This window comes from Pseudonaja textilis, chromosome 3 (assembly GCF_049901715.1).
Source record: "Pseudonaja textilis isolate UNSWEBS1 chromosome 3, rPseTex1.2, whole genome shotgun sequence".
Taxonomy (NCBI): domain Eukaryota; kingdom Metazoa; phylum Chordata; class Lepidosauria; order Squamata; family Elapidae; genus Pseudonaja; species Pseudonaja textilis.
In genome coordinates, this window is record NC_141992.1 from 119,128,983 (window position 1) to 119,146,259 (window position 17,277).

The 17,277-nt window shown below is 39.0% G+C and overlaps 1 protein-coding gene across 2 annotated transcripts; it reads left to right on the top strand.

Moving 5' to 3' along the window:
• The first annotated feature begins 242 nt into the window (after positions 1-242).
• On the top strand, positions 243-16,605 carry OTULINL (OTU deubiquitinase with linear linkage specificity like). Of its 2 annotated transcripts, XM_087930715.1 has the most exons (10): positions 278-395; positions 4,073-4,173; positions 7,789-7,952; positions 9,348-9,504; positions 10,500-10,531; positions 10,636-10,727; positions 13,108-13,257; positions 13,978-14,106; positions 14,743-15,015; positions 16,317-16,605. In XM_087930715.1, exons 4-10 carry the CDS (start codon positions 9,434-9,436, stop codon positions 16,494-16,496), a joined length of 927 nt encoding a protein of 308 aa, XP_087786841.1. In that variant the 5' UTR covers positions 278-395; positions 4,073-4,173; positions 7,789-7,952; positions 9,348-9,433; the 3' UTR covers positions 16,497-16,605. The 2 variants fall into 2 exon arrangements, with proteins under 2 accessions (XP_026556829.1, XP_087786841.1); XM_026701044.2 differs by lacking the exon at positions 4,073-4,173 and having other exon boundaries at positions 243-395.
• The last annotated feature ends 672 nt before the right edge of the window (positions 16,606-17,277 follow it).

Sequence of the window (17,277 nt, forward strand, 5' to 3'; positions counted from 1 at the left end):
GTTACTAAATGAACTGTTGTTAAGTCGAGGACTACCCATATTTAGAAACGCATTTCAAAATCTGGGTCCCAGTATACAAATAGGGTATTTGGTAAGAATTATAAACAAATTCACCGGGGGAAGTTTCCATCCTTTCGGACGGGGTTCCGGAGAGCATCACCTCTGTTTTTCAAAAAGAAAAGAAAAAAACAAAACAAAACCGCAGGCCGCTTCGCCCTCAGAGAAGCCCATCCGTTCTCCCTCCGGGGATATGCGAGAGAGGCGTGGCCGCGGGCGGAGTGTGCCTGCCGCCTTCGCCTTCGCCAGCTTCGCCTAACGCTCCTCAGCCGGCGCCCATGTAGCAGCAGTAGGTGAGAAGCGCTGCAGGTCAGGCAGCAGGCTCAGCCACGGAGTGGGTAAGCATCGGCCCTTCGTCGGCAGTCTTCCCCCGGCCCTCAGCAGGCCAAGCCAGAGAGAAAAAGCGCGGTCGAGGGACCTGGAGAAGCCACTCTTTGCTTGGAGCCCTTTGGACGGCGGGGAGCGAGGCGGTGGGGCGGCATAGTGAAGTCGGGGCTCTGCCTCTTCGTCCCCTCTTTCTTCCTGCTTCGCGCTCCGAGTTCACTTTGGCAAGGGCTCCCGTTTTATAGCCGGCACTATTCTGTCACCCGCTGAGGGTCGGTTCTTCCGTCCAAGGTCTTCAGCTATCTCTCCCAATATGCAGGTTGCGTCTTTGTCGGCGTTGCCCGTGGTATATGGGCTTGGGATTGGCGGGAGAGGATTGCCTGACTTTCTTTGCTGATTTCGCGAATGCCTTCTTTCCGAAGGCCGGAAAAATGAGCTACCAGAGTCTCAGACTGTGGGGAGAGGAGGAGAGGAAGTTGGCTTTGCAGAGCAAGCTGAAAGGCTGTGGTCGGGGCTTCGTGATTGAATGCCATGATAAGTTCCATATATGTGAAAAAAACAAAATAGATAAACTACCCCCAAACCCAAGAAGAGAAATACCAAGGCTGCTAATGTATATGATAGTGCCCTACTCTTTGCACCCCTCAGCTCCACCAGTGTGTGGTTGTCTGTGCCATCTGAACCTACCAATTAACTTAGGGTACAAATTTGGCTACCTGCAGCAGGTTATCTCTTTGGTTTAGAAAAGACTCCCATAAGGGAAGACCCACAAGGTTCCCAACAGGAATAACCAACAGCCCAGGAAACAGACTGGGCAAGGGAAGGCTATTCGAATGCAGTGTAGGAATTTTTATTTCTGCTGCTAAGATAAATCTCTTCCATGAGGATGTTTGCATTAATTGATGGGATTGGACATTTGCATCAACTATATTTTTAAATGCTTAAAAAAAAAAGTCATTTCAGAGTCATGAGTCTGGTGTGTGTGCGTTTTTGTGTGTGAGTGAGGGGGGAGTAGTCTTAGGATTGAGGATAGGGTAGGATGGGATGGGATAATCTTTGTCATATTTTTTTTCTTTGAGTACCCGGGCACCCATTTAACATGAAATTCTGTTGCTTCCATTCTACTACAGGGGGAAACTCACAGTTCAAAAATTGATCAGTCTGATTTGATTTGACACTATTTTTTTATTAAGATACAAGGAGAGATTTTCCTTTAGCATAGGATAGTGGAAGATGTGCTGAGTTCAAGCAGAAGAATATAAAGTCTGACCTCCTGCTTTTATGATAAGATACTTGAGATGGATTTCTTCAGAACAGGATAGATTTAGAACATGAGGCTGCTTTATAACACAAAATGGCTAGGTGCCACGCTCCTTTTCCAATCATCAGTGAACTGTACATTCTTTCTGGAGACTTTTTGACATTCATCCTTGCCTTGATTTCTCTTCTTTCCTCTCCCTCTTCTCAACAATCCTTTGGCCATATTTAGTCCACTAGCTATTGTACCGCAGGCTAATTCTACTGACTGCCGGCTGCCAGTAGTTCGACAGTTCTTACCGGCTGAAGGTTGACTCAGCCTTCCAGCCTTCCAAGGTTGGTAAAATGGGGATCCAGATCGTTGGGGGCAATATGCTGACTCTCTAAACCGCTTAGAGAGGGTTGTAAAGGACTGTGAAGCAGTATATAAGTCTAAGTGCTTATTACTATTGCTATTCACTGTCTGGGGTCAACTGCCTCTCTTCCTCTTTAGATTTGAAACATATGGATTTCTGCAAACTTTAAAATCCCTGCAAGCCTGTTGGCTGATGCCATTTACATGAGAATCCATGTTTAAAAATTCTTTATTGAATACATATGCAAAGAAGCCTTGCAAAGGGGGCATCATTAACTTATCTAGGCTACTAGTCTATTCTGGTAGCAAAATGGATTCCTAAGGACCCATAGTACTATTGCGGTAATTTAACTGCAAATGCTGAGGATTAAAATTAAACCATCAAGCTATGGATCCTCCCTGTGGAAATCCAAAAGTTTTCTTCAAAGTTTTGCCTTAATCTGTTCTTTTCTTGCTGTTTTGTAAGGAAGAAGCTTTACAGCATTCTTCAGATATAATTGTCTCTTGGTGTTAGCTAGTACTCATGTACTGTTTTAGAAAGGAAGTGTTTTCTATCAAGAAAATATTGAGGTTGAAGTTGAAGTTGCAAACAAAACAGCAGCTTTTGAGACCTGTTGAGCTGCAAATTTGAAATAGCTGTGCAGTTTTTAATAAAACCACCATGGTATGGGTGTGGCATGCAAATACAAAGAAATGAAATCTGCTGTTGTTGGTTCTGTTCCTAGTTTCTGAAATTCTGAATCCAAAGTCCAGGCTCATGTACAGTTCTTCTTCAGTCCCCTTTTTTCTTTGAGAGATGAATCTCAAGCTAATTATCTGTGGTTGGATAGAATTACAGTGAAGCAGAGAGTGATCAAACTGATCAAAAATACAGTATCAAACTGGATTGAGATATTCAAAAGTTACCATCACATTCAGTCATGGACTCTAGTTCTTCAACAGTTCTATTACATACTGGTATGGAGAGGTAAAGGGACTGTTTATTATATTTGCAGATGATATAAACCATGACATACATAGTATCCTATAATAATTTATATATGGTTTGATAAGTTGGAAAAATTGTAACAGAAATTTAACAGAATATGCAAAAAATGCCATTTGTGGAACAAAATCAAATACACGGGAATAGAATGGGAGATACCTCATTTGGAAATAATATTTGTAAACAGGTTCTTATAATAGTATTTTTACAAACTGAACATGAATCAGCAATGTGATAAGAGTGCAGAAAAGATAAATGCAATTTTGTCTGCGTGAACAGAAATGTAGTTCCCAAATTCTAAGAAATAGTAATTCACCTTTATTTTTGTTGGTCAGACCATACCTTGAGTATTGTATACAGAATCAGACAAGTAGCAACAGAAACTAGGTTGATCAATAACTGAATCCTGGAGAGAAATTTACAGGACTGGGAATGTTTAGCAATAGCAAGAGAACACTGGGCAGAATATGATAGGTTTTGATAGAAGTTCAGAACCTCTTCTCTGCCCCTCTAAAATGCTGGACATAGTATGAATTTAAATTAAGTTAAACACCTCCTGGGAGAGAGAAGTTCCCTGAGGATGGGTTCCAGCACGAGTCCAAAAGTTCAAAGACTGAATTTCTGTCCTGGTGGCCAAACCAGATTGGATCAAAGTTCAAAGAATCAAAATTGTAGGATTGAATGGGACCTTGGAGAGCTTCTACTTCAATCCCCTGCCTAAGGCAGGAGTCCTAGTACCTTCTGATAAATGGCTGTCCAATTTTTTTAAAAAACCCTCCAGCAATGGAACGCTTTTAACTCCAGGAAACAAGCTGTTTCACTGCTTAATAGTTTTACTGTGAGGAAATTCCTCCTTGTTTCCACATTGGACAAGTTTCCATCATTTCTTCTTGTCCTACACTTAAGTGTAAACCCCTCTATCATCTTTGCACCTGGGAGACAACTTGAGAGCTTGTTTAGTCTGCAGATTGCTGATTCCGTTTCTCTGAGAAGTAAGTGACCAATCACCACCACCACATTCCTTTTCCTCTTTGGAACACCCAGCCAACTCCTCTTCTCCATGACAGTCTGAATTACTTTTCTTTCTGTCACAGGAACAGAAGACTCTTCTTCTTGATGAAGACTCTTCTTCATATGTCTGCATGTCTTCTTCCAGAGGGAGGGTATGAAATTGGTGGTTCAGCTCCAAGGCGGGGTTAGTCTTTTCAGTTCTTTCCTTCTTCCAATGATATGCTGCCATCACTTCTCTTCTAGGGTTCCATTTTTTCCTAGTAGTTGTTTCTTCCTTACTGTGTTCAGTTTGTAGACAGACTTTTATCTTGATTTCTCAATTTAGATTTTTGGTTGTAAGATTTGCATGCCATTAAACATATAGGCCACTGGGTTGATCTGATGAAATGAGGTCCTTTTCTCTGTTGCTCATGGTGAGCTCTTCTTCAGTCTCTATGCAAACACTCCCAGTGAGGCAGTAGCTACAAAAGGAGGAGTTCTAGTAAGAATAGGTTGACAGTAGAACCAACTACTTAGTATTCACTTCACTGGATAGATTCCAACTGGGACTAAATGCTCATCTGTCAGGGATAATGCATTTAGCAGTGGACTCAGTGCCACCCAACTATATGGTTCTGTGTTCAGGCCTGGATTTCTGTTTGCTTTCTAATCCAACACAAAATTAGAAATTATTTAAAGGGGTTCAGGACTCTTTCATTCTGTTAGGCTAATTTTCCAAAAAATGGAATCAAATGAAGCCAAATTTGGCTTGACAGATGCAGTGGAAAAACATACCAATTAAAGAGGATCCAACAATAATTTTATTGAAGTTAGCACATTGCAGTGAGTCACTGGTATCCTGCTAAAAAGAATGAACACAATAAAATGCCTTCTCAAGCCTTTATACAAGGTTACAATGATTGAAAATAAGCATGTACAGCAGATGCACACTGGACCATTGACAAATAATTGTCTTACAAGTTATAAGGAACACAGCTACAGATTTAGGAAGGAATCTGTTTCTCTGTGCCAGGAAAGAGAACATTTTGCAATGTGGGATACTAAGAACTGTGATAACCAATCAAGTTGTTATCTTTTTGTTTTTGTTTTTTGTTATTATATTGTTATTCTAACAGTTTGAACCTGCATCTCTCTTTGAAGGGGAGAGTTATAAACCCATCGTTATTAGTGTCCTTGAGAATGTTGCAGTTTATGGAGACATGCAATTTGTGAATTCTTATCTTACGTTCATGTGTAAGCCTCTCGTTTGCTATTCATTAATGCAAGGGTATCAAACTGGAGGCCCATGGTCTGGATGTGTCACGTACAGGCCACACCTACCCCAGCTCGGCGAATAGGAAAAACATCACAAAACATCACATGACGACAATGTGATGCCGTGAGTTTGACACCAGTGCATTAATGTAACAAAGCTTTCAGCTCCAAGGGATATATATCATGGGAGAGTAATTGTGGCATGCATAGAGGGGACATTGTTTAGCATATGATAAATTTACTTTTACATTAAAGAAATAAGGAATGGCAAAGATATTCAGGAACTACCGATGACCTTTGTATGAACTCACAGAAGGAATGCAGAATGCACAAAAGAATCCAGTAAAAAAAAAAGTTCATGTTCAAAAAGTAGCCAGATTTATGTAGAGGAATATACAATTGGGTAGTGTCTTGGAATGTGGCCAACTACACTCTTGAAAACCCCGCCCAGAATAGATTCTACTATTAGGGGGTTTGGAAAGAATTCCAAAAGTTATGTGCTACATAAAAGTAAGGCCTCTTATAGAACTATCTGGCTTGCCTTGCAGTAACAAAACAATTTGGGATTGTTTTTAACCTTGACCTCTGTTGCATGTATCATGAAATTTCTTATTCTCACATCCCTGTCAGCTGAATGTCTTAGGAAATGCAAACATGTGGAAATAATTTAAAATGTCTTTTATCTTGCATTATTTATGACAATTATATATTGTTCGTGGAAAAAAATAATTGTTGGAAGGACTGTCAAAACATTTTGCTTTTCTTCTGACTGTTCATAGCTCTAACTGTGGCTGATCCTTGATTCCAGTTGCCCATCACTAAATGTAGACCTTGCTCTATTTCTGCAACTTCCTGGGTTTCTATCCTGTCATCAGGAAACATAAAACTGGGTACCCAAGATACCCACTTTATGTAGTCAAAGAGAATAAAAAAGCAACACAGTAAAAAAAGTGTAATAAACTTTCTTGCTGATGCGTAAGTGGGAAAAGGAGTAAACTAATCAATGGCTCACACTTTAAATGGCCGACTCCATATGATAGAAAGGTAGGATAAAAATAGAGATGTTGTAAATGCCCCATAATATTTGAGGAAGGTTGAATTGTTGAATGTCAAACTCCCGGTCTGCAGACAAGATGCGTCACGTGCTGGCCCCGTTCCTGCCCGGTTTAGTGAAGAGGGAAAAAGTCCTGATATGTTATGTGATGCTGCCATGACGACGCAAGTTTGACACCCCCAATCTAAATGGTTAGAATCAGGATTGATATTTTTTACCATAGAATTGATTACAAATTTTCTTTCCTGGCTTGCCAAGTGTTTGGCCAGTTTATTTATTAAACTAATATCCCATCTTTTGTTCAGAATATCCTTTCCTTTCTTTTTCTGTGCCTTTGTTCCTTTCACTTTTCTGATACTAGAAGGAAATTAAGTACTCTCCACAGGGATATAATGTGACTGCTTACTTAGAAGCTGCCCTACTCAATATCCACCCTTTTATTATGCTCATTTTCCCTTTTCTTTAATTATGTCACATTAAAAAAACCTTAACTTTTACATACTTAATGCTTTAAAAAAATCTGAAGCTGACCTGATTGCCTTATTGCTATATATATATCTGTTGTGATTGGAAGGACCAATCCTGTTAGGAACTTTGAATCTGATGACTGTTAGATCGTGGATTGACGTCAGAACCAGGAAACGTTAATCTGATGGGCAAGCCAGTTAATTAGCACGTTGCCTTAATGGGTATAAAAGGAACGAAATGACTGTTTGAATTTCAAAAGGAGTCCTAACAGTTTTGCTTGCAGTTTTGAATGAGAACGTTACTCCCTTTAGTTTGATTTGATTGTGAAATGACTGTTTGAATTTCAAAAGGGAGTCCTAACAGTTTTGCTTGCAGTTTTGAATGAGAACGTTACTCCCTTTAGTTTGATTTGATTGTGAAATGACTGTTTGAATTTCAAAAGGGAGTCCTAACAGTTTTGCTTGCAGTTTTGAATGAGAACGTTACTCCCTTTAGTTTGATTTGCAGGACCGGCCTGAACCTTCAACCTCCTCTGCTTCTCAATCAGGTTATCAGCCGGGAACGGCTGACAATGAGGAACTTATGGAGACTTCAGGTGAAGGTAATAATTTAGATGATTGCTGGGTGGATGTCAGAAGCAAGCGTCTCCTTACGAGAAGAAACCAACGGGAGCACAGGAGGAGGGCAGATCAGTAATTTGACTAATTAGCTGCTGCTCTATAAAGGTGGAGAGATGACTTTGCACCTTGTCCGGAACAAAGTGTTTGTTTGCAAGGAGAACCGAAGATTTTGGCTTGGAGAATTTAAACCTGAAATATCTTGTTGGGACTGGGATTTATTTCGTTGGAACTATTAACCTGGACTATCTTGTGGAGGCTATCTACAGCTGTTATCAGTGAAGATTCCTGTTTGCTGCCTTTATTTGCGAGGACTGCTGCTTTCAGCCTTATCTGTTTATTTTGGAAGGTGGGACATAACATATATCTATATATCTATATCTGATGCTGTATTCTTTCTATGAAGGACTGTCTCTGGGAGTGGGTTCCCACAACACGGCCAACCCAATCTAGAGAGAGAAGCATAAATGATTGGAGATCCAGAGCCAGATTGTCAAGGGAACTGAACCCTAACTGCATAAGAAGTGCCATCCTTCAACAAACTTCACCCAACTTCACAATGGCTAACAGGTTATCATTTCTTGGATTTTTTTTTGTCTTTTTACATTGAAAAAATAAACAGAAAACAAACGTGTAGTGGCTAGATCAGAGTTGGGCCATGGAAGGGGAAGGCTTAGCCTCCCCTCCCCTCCTCTCACTTCCCATTTGAGAATAGCCCTATTTTCAAATGTTTTTAGTTCTTCTTTCCCTGTGTTATAAATTAAAAGGGAAAGCTAGCTTCAAGCCGCATCTTCTTCCTGGGTTTGTGTGGAGTTGGAGTCCCAAAATAGGAAAATTAATTTGCTCTTATTTTTTAGGAATTCTGAAATTAGGTTGGGTCACTTTCTCATTTTAGGGCCACCCAGGTTGGACTTTGTAGTGCCAGCAACATGGACTTTGCAGTAGTGTTGTACTTGCTAACTAACATAATTATTTTCTATTTTAATTCTACTCATTTTTCCCTCATTTTAAAATTTAATGTTAATGGTTTGATTGATAACTTCTAACATTCCTTATCTTCAAGATAAAAAACTGCTTTTGTTTCCCAGGTCAGGATAGGATGGGAGGTCTGGAGTTTGTCTCCTGATAAGAGAAAGTTTCTTAGTGCTAATTGGTATTTGATTTGTCTCTCTGTGATCTTCAAACAACTTTATGACTTTTTCCCTCATTAACATCTTAAATTTTCTGCCCCTGCTTTCCTCAGGCTTCATTTCAATGGGTCATGTGTAGTATATTTAACTCCATGTAACTGATTTTCTTTGCAAATGAGGGGTTATTTTTGTCCTGTCCAATCAACTTTCCTATTGTAATTTCCTTTGATGTGTTAACTATAAAAAAGACTGAAAGCTGAGTCTCAGGATACCCTCTTTAAATGAGAGGAATCCTTTTTAACCAGAACATTCTGAATAAATCCTAATAAAATTATCTTCCTGCCTTGGTGCCTTTATGGAGTCTGGGCATACCAGGGTCAGACCTAGGCCATATTTGGCTAACAACCTGACTAGACTACTACTTTTGCGTGAGACACTGGGACTTCTCATTGCAAAGGCACCCAGTAGTTGGGTTTGTATAGCCATGGCAATAATATACAGTTGTCGTGAACACAGACATACTTTTCAGCTTCAGGTATTTTTAAAGGATCTCTGCATTGCTTTAGAGTGGATCTTGAGCTGCAATCCAAGAGAAAGAAACAGCATTTTTAATGCTTCCTTTATGCTTTGAACAGAATCCTTTATGGGGATTCAGTTCAAAGTATTTCACAGCCCCTGCCTGCTGCAGCATGTTGTGTAACCATGGCCTGAAATGGATGCCTAAAGCATATTTTTGTATTCTTTAAGGAAGAGAACTCTTGTATCTTTTTTTTTAAAGTTTCATTTGCTAACATGTAAATATCATAAAGTTTAATCACTTCTTTCCCTGTTCTAGGCTAAAATGAAGTACAGTCTTGAAGAAGAACTGATTGCCCCTCCTATTCCCTGTTACAAGCAGCAGAGGAACAATTTGGGTTAACTATGACAGTTTTTGCTACTGCCCTTTGGTTTTGTAGGCAACTATGTGCATACCTGGTTCATCTCCTGAAAAGGTTAGTTTTAAGTGAGAAATCCGAGAATTCATTTTGCCTAGAGTTCTATTTATAGTATCCAGTCAAATGTTTTTGGAGCCTTACAGTGCAAACATATTTAATAGTCACTCAGAAGTATAACAGAATATTTCATTGTGGAGTATTCCCTTTTTGGGACTCTTGCATTTCCATATCATTGCCTCCTGGGTTTTTTTCTTTCAACATTTTGTTCTGCAGATACCAAGCATGCTTAGTAGTTACTGACAAAATTTGGGGACAAGGAAAAGTGTCTTTCTTAGCATTTCTACTTAAAAGTTCACTTCTACAAAATTTGGAGTTCAGCTAAGCCCACTTAGAATTTCCGCTGGCTGTACTGTAGAAACCTTGGTACTTATAACTCTTCCTCAAAAAGAGAGGGAAATATATCACTCCTAGATATGGAGTGTTTTTACCTATCACAGCTAGTGAATATTGATAACTGTCATTTAATTTGAAAGCCACGTGATGTTTTGCTTTTCAATAGCACTTTGACTTATATACTGCCCCAAAGTGCTTTATAGCCCTCTCTAACCAGTTTACAGAGTCGGCATCTTGCCCCTAACAATCTGGGTCCTCATTTTACCGCTCTCGGAACAATGGAAGGCTAAGTCAACCTTGAGCCAGTCAGAATTGAAGGAATCGAACTCTGGGCAGTGAGCAGAGTTAGCCTGCAATACTGCATTCTAACCACTAGGCCACCATGGTGTTTAACATATCATATGCTCCCAGCCAGTGTGGTTTGTAAGCTTTAGTTTATGGTTTAGTCTGTTGTATGAACCTGGAAAAATGTGATTTATTCAGTAAATTGATTAAGCAAACTATACCATGCCATACTTTATGAGCCCAGCCTTTTGTTGCACAAATAAATACTTTTCTGTCATCCCTAAGCCTCCAACTAGTTTTATCAATGATATAAAGTTGTGTGAAATCTTAGTTGCTTCACATGCTCTGACTGCTGATCTTTTCTTTGATTTCAGGTGCAGCAGATACCTACAGAGAATATTCACAAGTAAAATTTGTGGTGTTGTTATGTCTGCATGTGTGTGTGCTAAAAAAACCTTTAATAATATAAACAGATTCATTTTATTAAGTCATATTTGACATTTTGTTTAGATAACCGAACTGTTTGGGATGAAACTGATTTGCTCGTTTTCTGTGCAAAAGAATGGAAAGGAGAAACAGAGCAGGCAAAACAAATGAGAGAGGTGAGCTGCCAAAGCACAAAATGGGGTTCTTTTTGATGACTGGGGAATCAAAATGTCTTTCATGTAGGGACAACTGTAACATTTCAATATACAAGAAGTGAGATATCAGACTGAAAGTTGCATAACCAATTCTTGTGTTCTCTACTGAAATTTCATGTTAAGCTCAGAACTATTTTCAAAATGGGAAGAAAAATGTAGACATGTTTAAATGCAGTTTTCACATTGTAGATTAAAAGTATTAATTCTTCTTGTTACTGTTTAGAGCAGGGGTCACCAACCTTTTCGACCTCAGGGACCACCAAACTCATAATTTTAAATCCCATGGACCAGAGACCCTGGGAAAATCCCCCCCAAAAGTGTGCAGGAAAATTCCCCACCCCGTTTTCCTACCGATCGATCATTCTTTATTTGGGATCGCAGGATACCAGCTCCGTTCTCAGGGGGAGAAAGAGAGACTTTTGGCTTCATGCAAGGAAAGCAGCAGAAGCAGCAGAAGTCCTTCTTTCTCTCCCCCAAATTCCACCAGAAATGAGTCTTTGTGAGACTTGTCATGCCAGCACAGCCTCTTGGAGCAGGATGCCTTGCAGGGTCCCAAAGACTCATTTCTGGCGGAGTTTGGGGGAGAGAAAGAAAGACATTTGCTGCTCTCCTTGCGTGCAGCCAAAAGGAGAAGAAGAAAGAAACAGAAAGAAGCAACCCGGTGGCCAGGCCAGGCGAGTGGGGCAGGTTCCCCCCTTCTGCCCTTCCCCCCTCTCCTCACTACCACGTGTTGTTTGCAATACAAGCGACGCATGCCTTGTGTTCCCGCAGGCCATGTGGACGGCACAGCCTTATGTTCCCACGCAGCCTGGATTAATTGCTTTGGGGGTGACATTTCTCTGTGGACCACCAAAATTTTCTGATGGCCCACCAGTGGTCCCCAGCCCACTGGTTGGCGACCAGTGGTTTAGAGTGCTGGACCTAGAACAGGCAAGTCCCAGGTTCAGTACCACATTCAGTTATGTAGCTTTGGTGACTTTGGCATACTGTTGGGAAACTACCAACCAGGCAAGGAATAATCACACAGGGAATTAGCCATGAGTTGTTATGCAACTCCAAGTGACCTAGGACTGATTTCACATAGACATACATACACACACCTGATTTCCATGGAACTTTACCTGCTTTTTCCCAGGAGGTGACAAGCAGTCTTGTAGGTAGAATAAAGTGATCAATTTGAACCTTTCACACATGGATCTGGTTGCTTGCGCCTGACATGTAACATCTTTCAGTTCAATGTAATTCACAGGATTTTCATTTTGCAGATAAAAATGGGGGGAGGGGTATGATTTCATGTATATTTCTGTGAGCTAAGAGATTACAAAAATTGATAATCTGTAGTTATAAAATTAAGTTTAAACTTGGGAAGATGTGCTGTCTGAAATAAAGAGAGCTAGTTTGGTCTAGTTGTTAAGACACAATGCTAGAAAGCAAGAGACAGAGAGTTCAGCTGACCTAAAATGAGATTCCTTGGATGAATAATAAGTAGAGTCAGCTTCTTGAACAATTAAGTAAAGTTGCTCTATTTGTTAGTGATCTTCTGAGGTCTCCCTGAATTAATATTGAGATTAACTTCTTGTTTCCAAAGTGGGTTCATTTTGACTGCGTTTCTGTTGGCATTCCTCAGTTTTTTCTGTTTTGTTTAATTCATTCTGACTTACTGCATATTAACCTTGTGAGAATTGGGAATAGTTTTGTGAGCTGTTATTATGGTGTGCAAATTGTGTAATTTTTAAAATGAGCAGTTTGAAAGAGAAACATTATGTTAAACTTTGATAAACACTTCTTTCCTGCTGTTAATTAAAGGTTTGCTTGCTACACTATAAATCTTTTTATTCCTGCCATCATTAGCAGAAGCTAACATTAACAACAAGAATATATTAAGAGGGGCAAGAGGGGATGCAGCCTAATCAGGAGCAACAGTTAAAGTCTGGATTCCTTTTACCTAGGACAAACATAATAATTCTCTTTAAAACTGTGTTGATTCAGAGCTGTTTTTTCTCATTTTTGGAAATGTAGTACTGTCTTTTGTTGTTGCTCAGGTTTTGAAGCCTTTTATGTAACTGGTATTTGTAGTACCAGTATATGGATAGGGTATTTTGCTATTCTGGATTTTAATTTGAAAAATCTACCTTTGTAGAAAATATAATACCATTTGGTCCCACCTATCAGGGAAAAGGGAACTCTGCAGGCCACTAAAAGGATGCTGGGTACCACAAGTGACCAAGTGGCCTATGTTTTAATTCTTTGGATAGTTTTTATGTTCTCAATTACTGTTGTTATTAAACTATTGCTCTGACTAGTCATTTGTCCCACCTATCCCCTTTTTATTTTCTCAAAGTCTTACAAAACATTATTTTGGAAATACCATGTAAAATATATAAGACAAGTCAATGGAGATAAGTACTGTTTGCTGAGAGCTGTGCTATTCCAGATATTCAGCCAAGGTCTTCCTCTCCCATCATGGACTAAGGCCACAGATATACTAAAGGTAACTCACAAAATAAATGATCTACAGAAAAAATATTTTTTGAATGTTTAGATTTTTTTAAGGCATTACTATAAAAGTGGAGATAACTTTGAGTTCAAGTATAGTAGAACTGTGTAACATACCTCCCAATTTTTCAGAAAAAAACTTGATATAATAAACTGGAAGTATCTCTTATTTGGAAGTAAATATTCTCTTTGAAACATTAGGATGAGGAGGCAGAGGTGAATCATACTTCTTACTTACAAGATTTCACCTACAAGTAATCCTCAACTTATGTCCGGTTGCTTAATGAATAGTCAAAGTTACAACCCATTCTTGAAATTATGACTGATGCACCACCTCCACAGTCACATCATCAAATTTCAGGTGCTTAGTGACTGAGTCATATTTATTATGAATTGCAGCATCCATGGTCACATTGTCGTGTTTTGCAGTGTTTGCTGTTTTCCAACAAAAAACGCTCATTGGATAGGCTGGTTTCAGACTTACAACCATCTAATTCATGGAATAACTACATGATTACCTTAATAATTGTGGTGACTCACTTAATGTCCCTTGTAAAAATGGTTGTAAAATTGAGTCCAGTTGTATGTCAACTTACGACCACAACCACTTATGACCAAAATTCCAGGCTCAATTGTCATCAAGGAATATCTGCCATTCAGAGTATCTTCATTTCCTGTTTAATTTCTCCCCTGAAGAATGCTCTTCTTTTTTCAGCTCCCTGAAAAACTTCTTTATTCACAAGGATGTAATTGGATCCAACAGTACAGCTTCGGATCACAACAATATACCGGTTCAAATACACTAGGAATATTACGTAAATGTATTGAAGCATTAAAAGGACAGGTAAGTGGGTAGATATTAAGGGATAAATAAAAGTCTACAGCTTACTGATGCTGTAACTATTATTAGCTAGCAAACTATTAGGAGTAATTTCTATAAGCATAAGTAGCTAACTAAAACTCAGATCAATCAATATATGGTCATGGAAGCATATAAATATTGAAGATAATATTTTAAGTGCTAATTTAAAAATGTTTGATGATATGCTTCAGAACAGGGGTGTCAAACTGGATATCTTTGAGGGCCGGATCAGCATTGTAGTTTTCCTTTGCGGGCTGGTGGCTGGCCAGGGTGGTGATGGTGGCAGGACGGATGTCTCCTGCAGCACTCTGCTGGCCGAAAACGGGCGGTATGGCCCATTTTCAGGCCATTTTGGGGCTGGTTTTGGTCCATTTTTTAGGAATATTTCTCAGTCCTCACTCTGCTGTCCTAAGTCTTGTTTTTTTTTCTCCTTCTTCTGGAAGTTCTTTCCTCCAGCTTGGTTATTCCAAGTACCTCAACCTAGTAATGCCTACCTCTTTTATGCCGATCCATTTTCCTGAGAGTAGATAAGATTTCAAAAACATTTTCACCAACATAAAACAACTGTTCCCATAGACCCGAAGAGCTAATTTTCTCTTATCCTGTTCTCTTTTGTAGTGGATGGAAATCAGTGGTATTAAAGATGAAGCTCAAAGACAGAATTTTTGCAATGCTCTTTTTACTGGTGGAAGCATGGAGCATAAGTTCTATGAGGCCATAAAATTCCTCATGCTGTATCAAGTAATAGAAGCTTATGAATGCTTGGCCAGTAACCAGGAATGCATTCCAAACTTTTTTAGTGACCTTTTTAGACGGGATACTTCTTTGGATCCTTTAAGTTATATGATGAATCATCTGAACTCAATAGGAGACAGAAGAGGTCTTGATCAGGTAAATGCAAAACGAAATGTAATAAATTTTGGCATTAAAAAAGAACTTTGGAGGCTTAAACTGATTTACTTCTATGCTGTCCGGAGCAAGAAAAGTAGTATTAGACTAAAATTTTATGTAGTATTTTTAAATCACAGGGCTTAATAAGCAATCAGTTTTCTCTTTCTGCTTATTTTGCAAGTTTTTTGAATTTGAATTTTTCTTATAGACAGAAAAAGTTATGGAGGGGACTAAAGCTACATCTTCTGGACACACTCCAGTTTTGGTTTTTTGGTCTTTTTGATACCAGATAAAGTTTTTTTTTCTCAGTGACGTTTTATGTTTCATAAAAGCAAAAAATGTTGTAGGATCCAATCTGAGTTGGTCACTGGGACCAGAGTCTTTGTCTTCTGAGCTTTCAGACTCGTGCTGGAGCCCATCTTCACAGAACTTGAACATTCAATTTTGCAGCTACTAAGATTGTTGGACGAGGAGGTACAAAAACAGCCTGGGAAGTGATTGAAGCCTGGGAAACAGGCCGCTACTCAATCAACAGGAGTGCTGATTTACTACCAATTTAGCAAGTACTCATAAGGCGAGGGCTGGACAGCCAATGACTTAATAGCCAGTAATCAACACGCCCCAATCAACATCTAAACAGCCACATACAACAGATTCCGTATAAATACCACTCACAGAACAGCACACACTCTGCTAGAGTGAAGTTCCCTGAAGTTGGGCTCCAGCACAAGTCCAAAAGCTCAGACACAAAATCTCTGGTCCCGGTGACTGACCCAGATTGGATCCTGCAACATTATCCCAGGACATGTACATTCACCTTCATTCATAAAAAGTATATAGGGGGAATCTGCTTTTACCTTTTGCCACAATTAGTTCATTTTTTTGTGTGGAATGGAAGTGAAAATCCCCCTGCCCATTAATTTTAGAAATAAAATACCTGATATATCACAAATATATTAACTTGATTGGCCATAACTTTTTCCCTCAGGGTTCTCGGCTTGTATATTTTGTCACATTTCTATTGCTTTTAAAGGTCTAAATTAGTGCAATTTTTTTGATCTAGTTTGAAGTATATATTGCTTGAAATGGGAGGGGTTTGGCATGGTTCAGAGGAAAATGAATTACTGTACTTCCTTCCTGAATCAATATGTTTTATGGACTCATGTGCATCAGAAGCTAAGATATACACATGAGAAAAAACTAGCCAAATCGACCATCTTAATTATGAATTAATTTACATGAATTGTATATTATAACTTGTCTTTTCTATAGATTGTGAGTTTCACTTTTTTCCTCTACAGATTGATCTATTTCTTCTCGAACATTCTCTTGAAGTAAAAATAATAGTTTACAGGTTATGTAAGATTAATACCAAAGATTTCCTAGAAATGTACACAGATGAATATCAGAGGGATTGGCATGAGGTCCTCCTTATAACTGAAGACGACCGTCATTATCACATTCCTGTTGTTAAGATATGACTACTTGAGGCTGACAAATATTTCCACATTCTTCTGAAGAAATTTGTTCAGATGAATGTTATGCTGTATTTAAGAAATATCTCTGCTAAATAAAAATATGTATGAAACAGTTGTTGGCCAGGCTATCTTTTAGTTGAATCTACCCCCAAATTTTTTTATTTGTGAGGAATAAAATGATGAAACCATGTATTTCAAAGTGAAGTTCTCACTACCAATATGCTGAAGGCTCTAGGTTATGGTATAACTTGGATAATACCAATTGGCACAAGATTCCATGTTGATCAGTGGTGGGATTCAAATTTTTTTACTCCCGGTTCTGTGGGTGTGGCTTGGTGGGCGTGACAGGGGAAGGATACTGTAAAATCTCCAGTCAGAGGTAGTTGCCGGTTCTCTGAACTACTCCAAATTTCCGCTGCCGGTTCTCCCGAACTGGTCAGAACCTGCTGAATACCATCTCTGATGTTGATCCATATGTATTAGAGACAAAAGTGCCACAAATTTTAACAATAATTCTTTGACCTCCAGTAATTCTAAGACAAAAGTGATTAGAAGGATTTTTAATAAAAGAGCTTCCACATTTTCTCCATCTCACACTTTACGTAAAGAATTCAGCAAAATATAATGTAAAATGCATAATGTATAATATAAATTATAACATTGGAACACTCAAAAGTCTGGAGATTAGAGAGAAAGATATGTCTGCTTATATACAACACGAAGTTAAAACTTGGTTTCTTTGGTTTTTTTTAGCTTGGTGTGATACCTTACAAACTACAGTGCA

Excerpts from the sequence above, each read along its gene's own strand:
- OTULINL (XM_026701044.2), top strand. The coding sequence starts at position 9,434 with ATGACAGTTTTTGCTACTGCCCTTTGGTTTTGTAGGCAACTATGTGCA. Across the intron at positions 10,532-10,635 it reads CCTACAGAGAATATTCACAA|ATAACCGAACTGTTTGGGAT; the intron begins GTAAAATTTGTG and ends CATTTTGTTTAG. Across the intron at positions 14,107-14,742 it reads TTGAAGCATTAAAAGGACAG|TGGATGGAAATCAGTGGTAT; the intron begins GTAAGTGGGTAG and ends TCTCTTTTGTAG.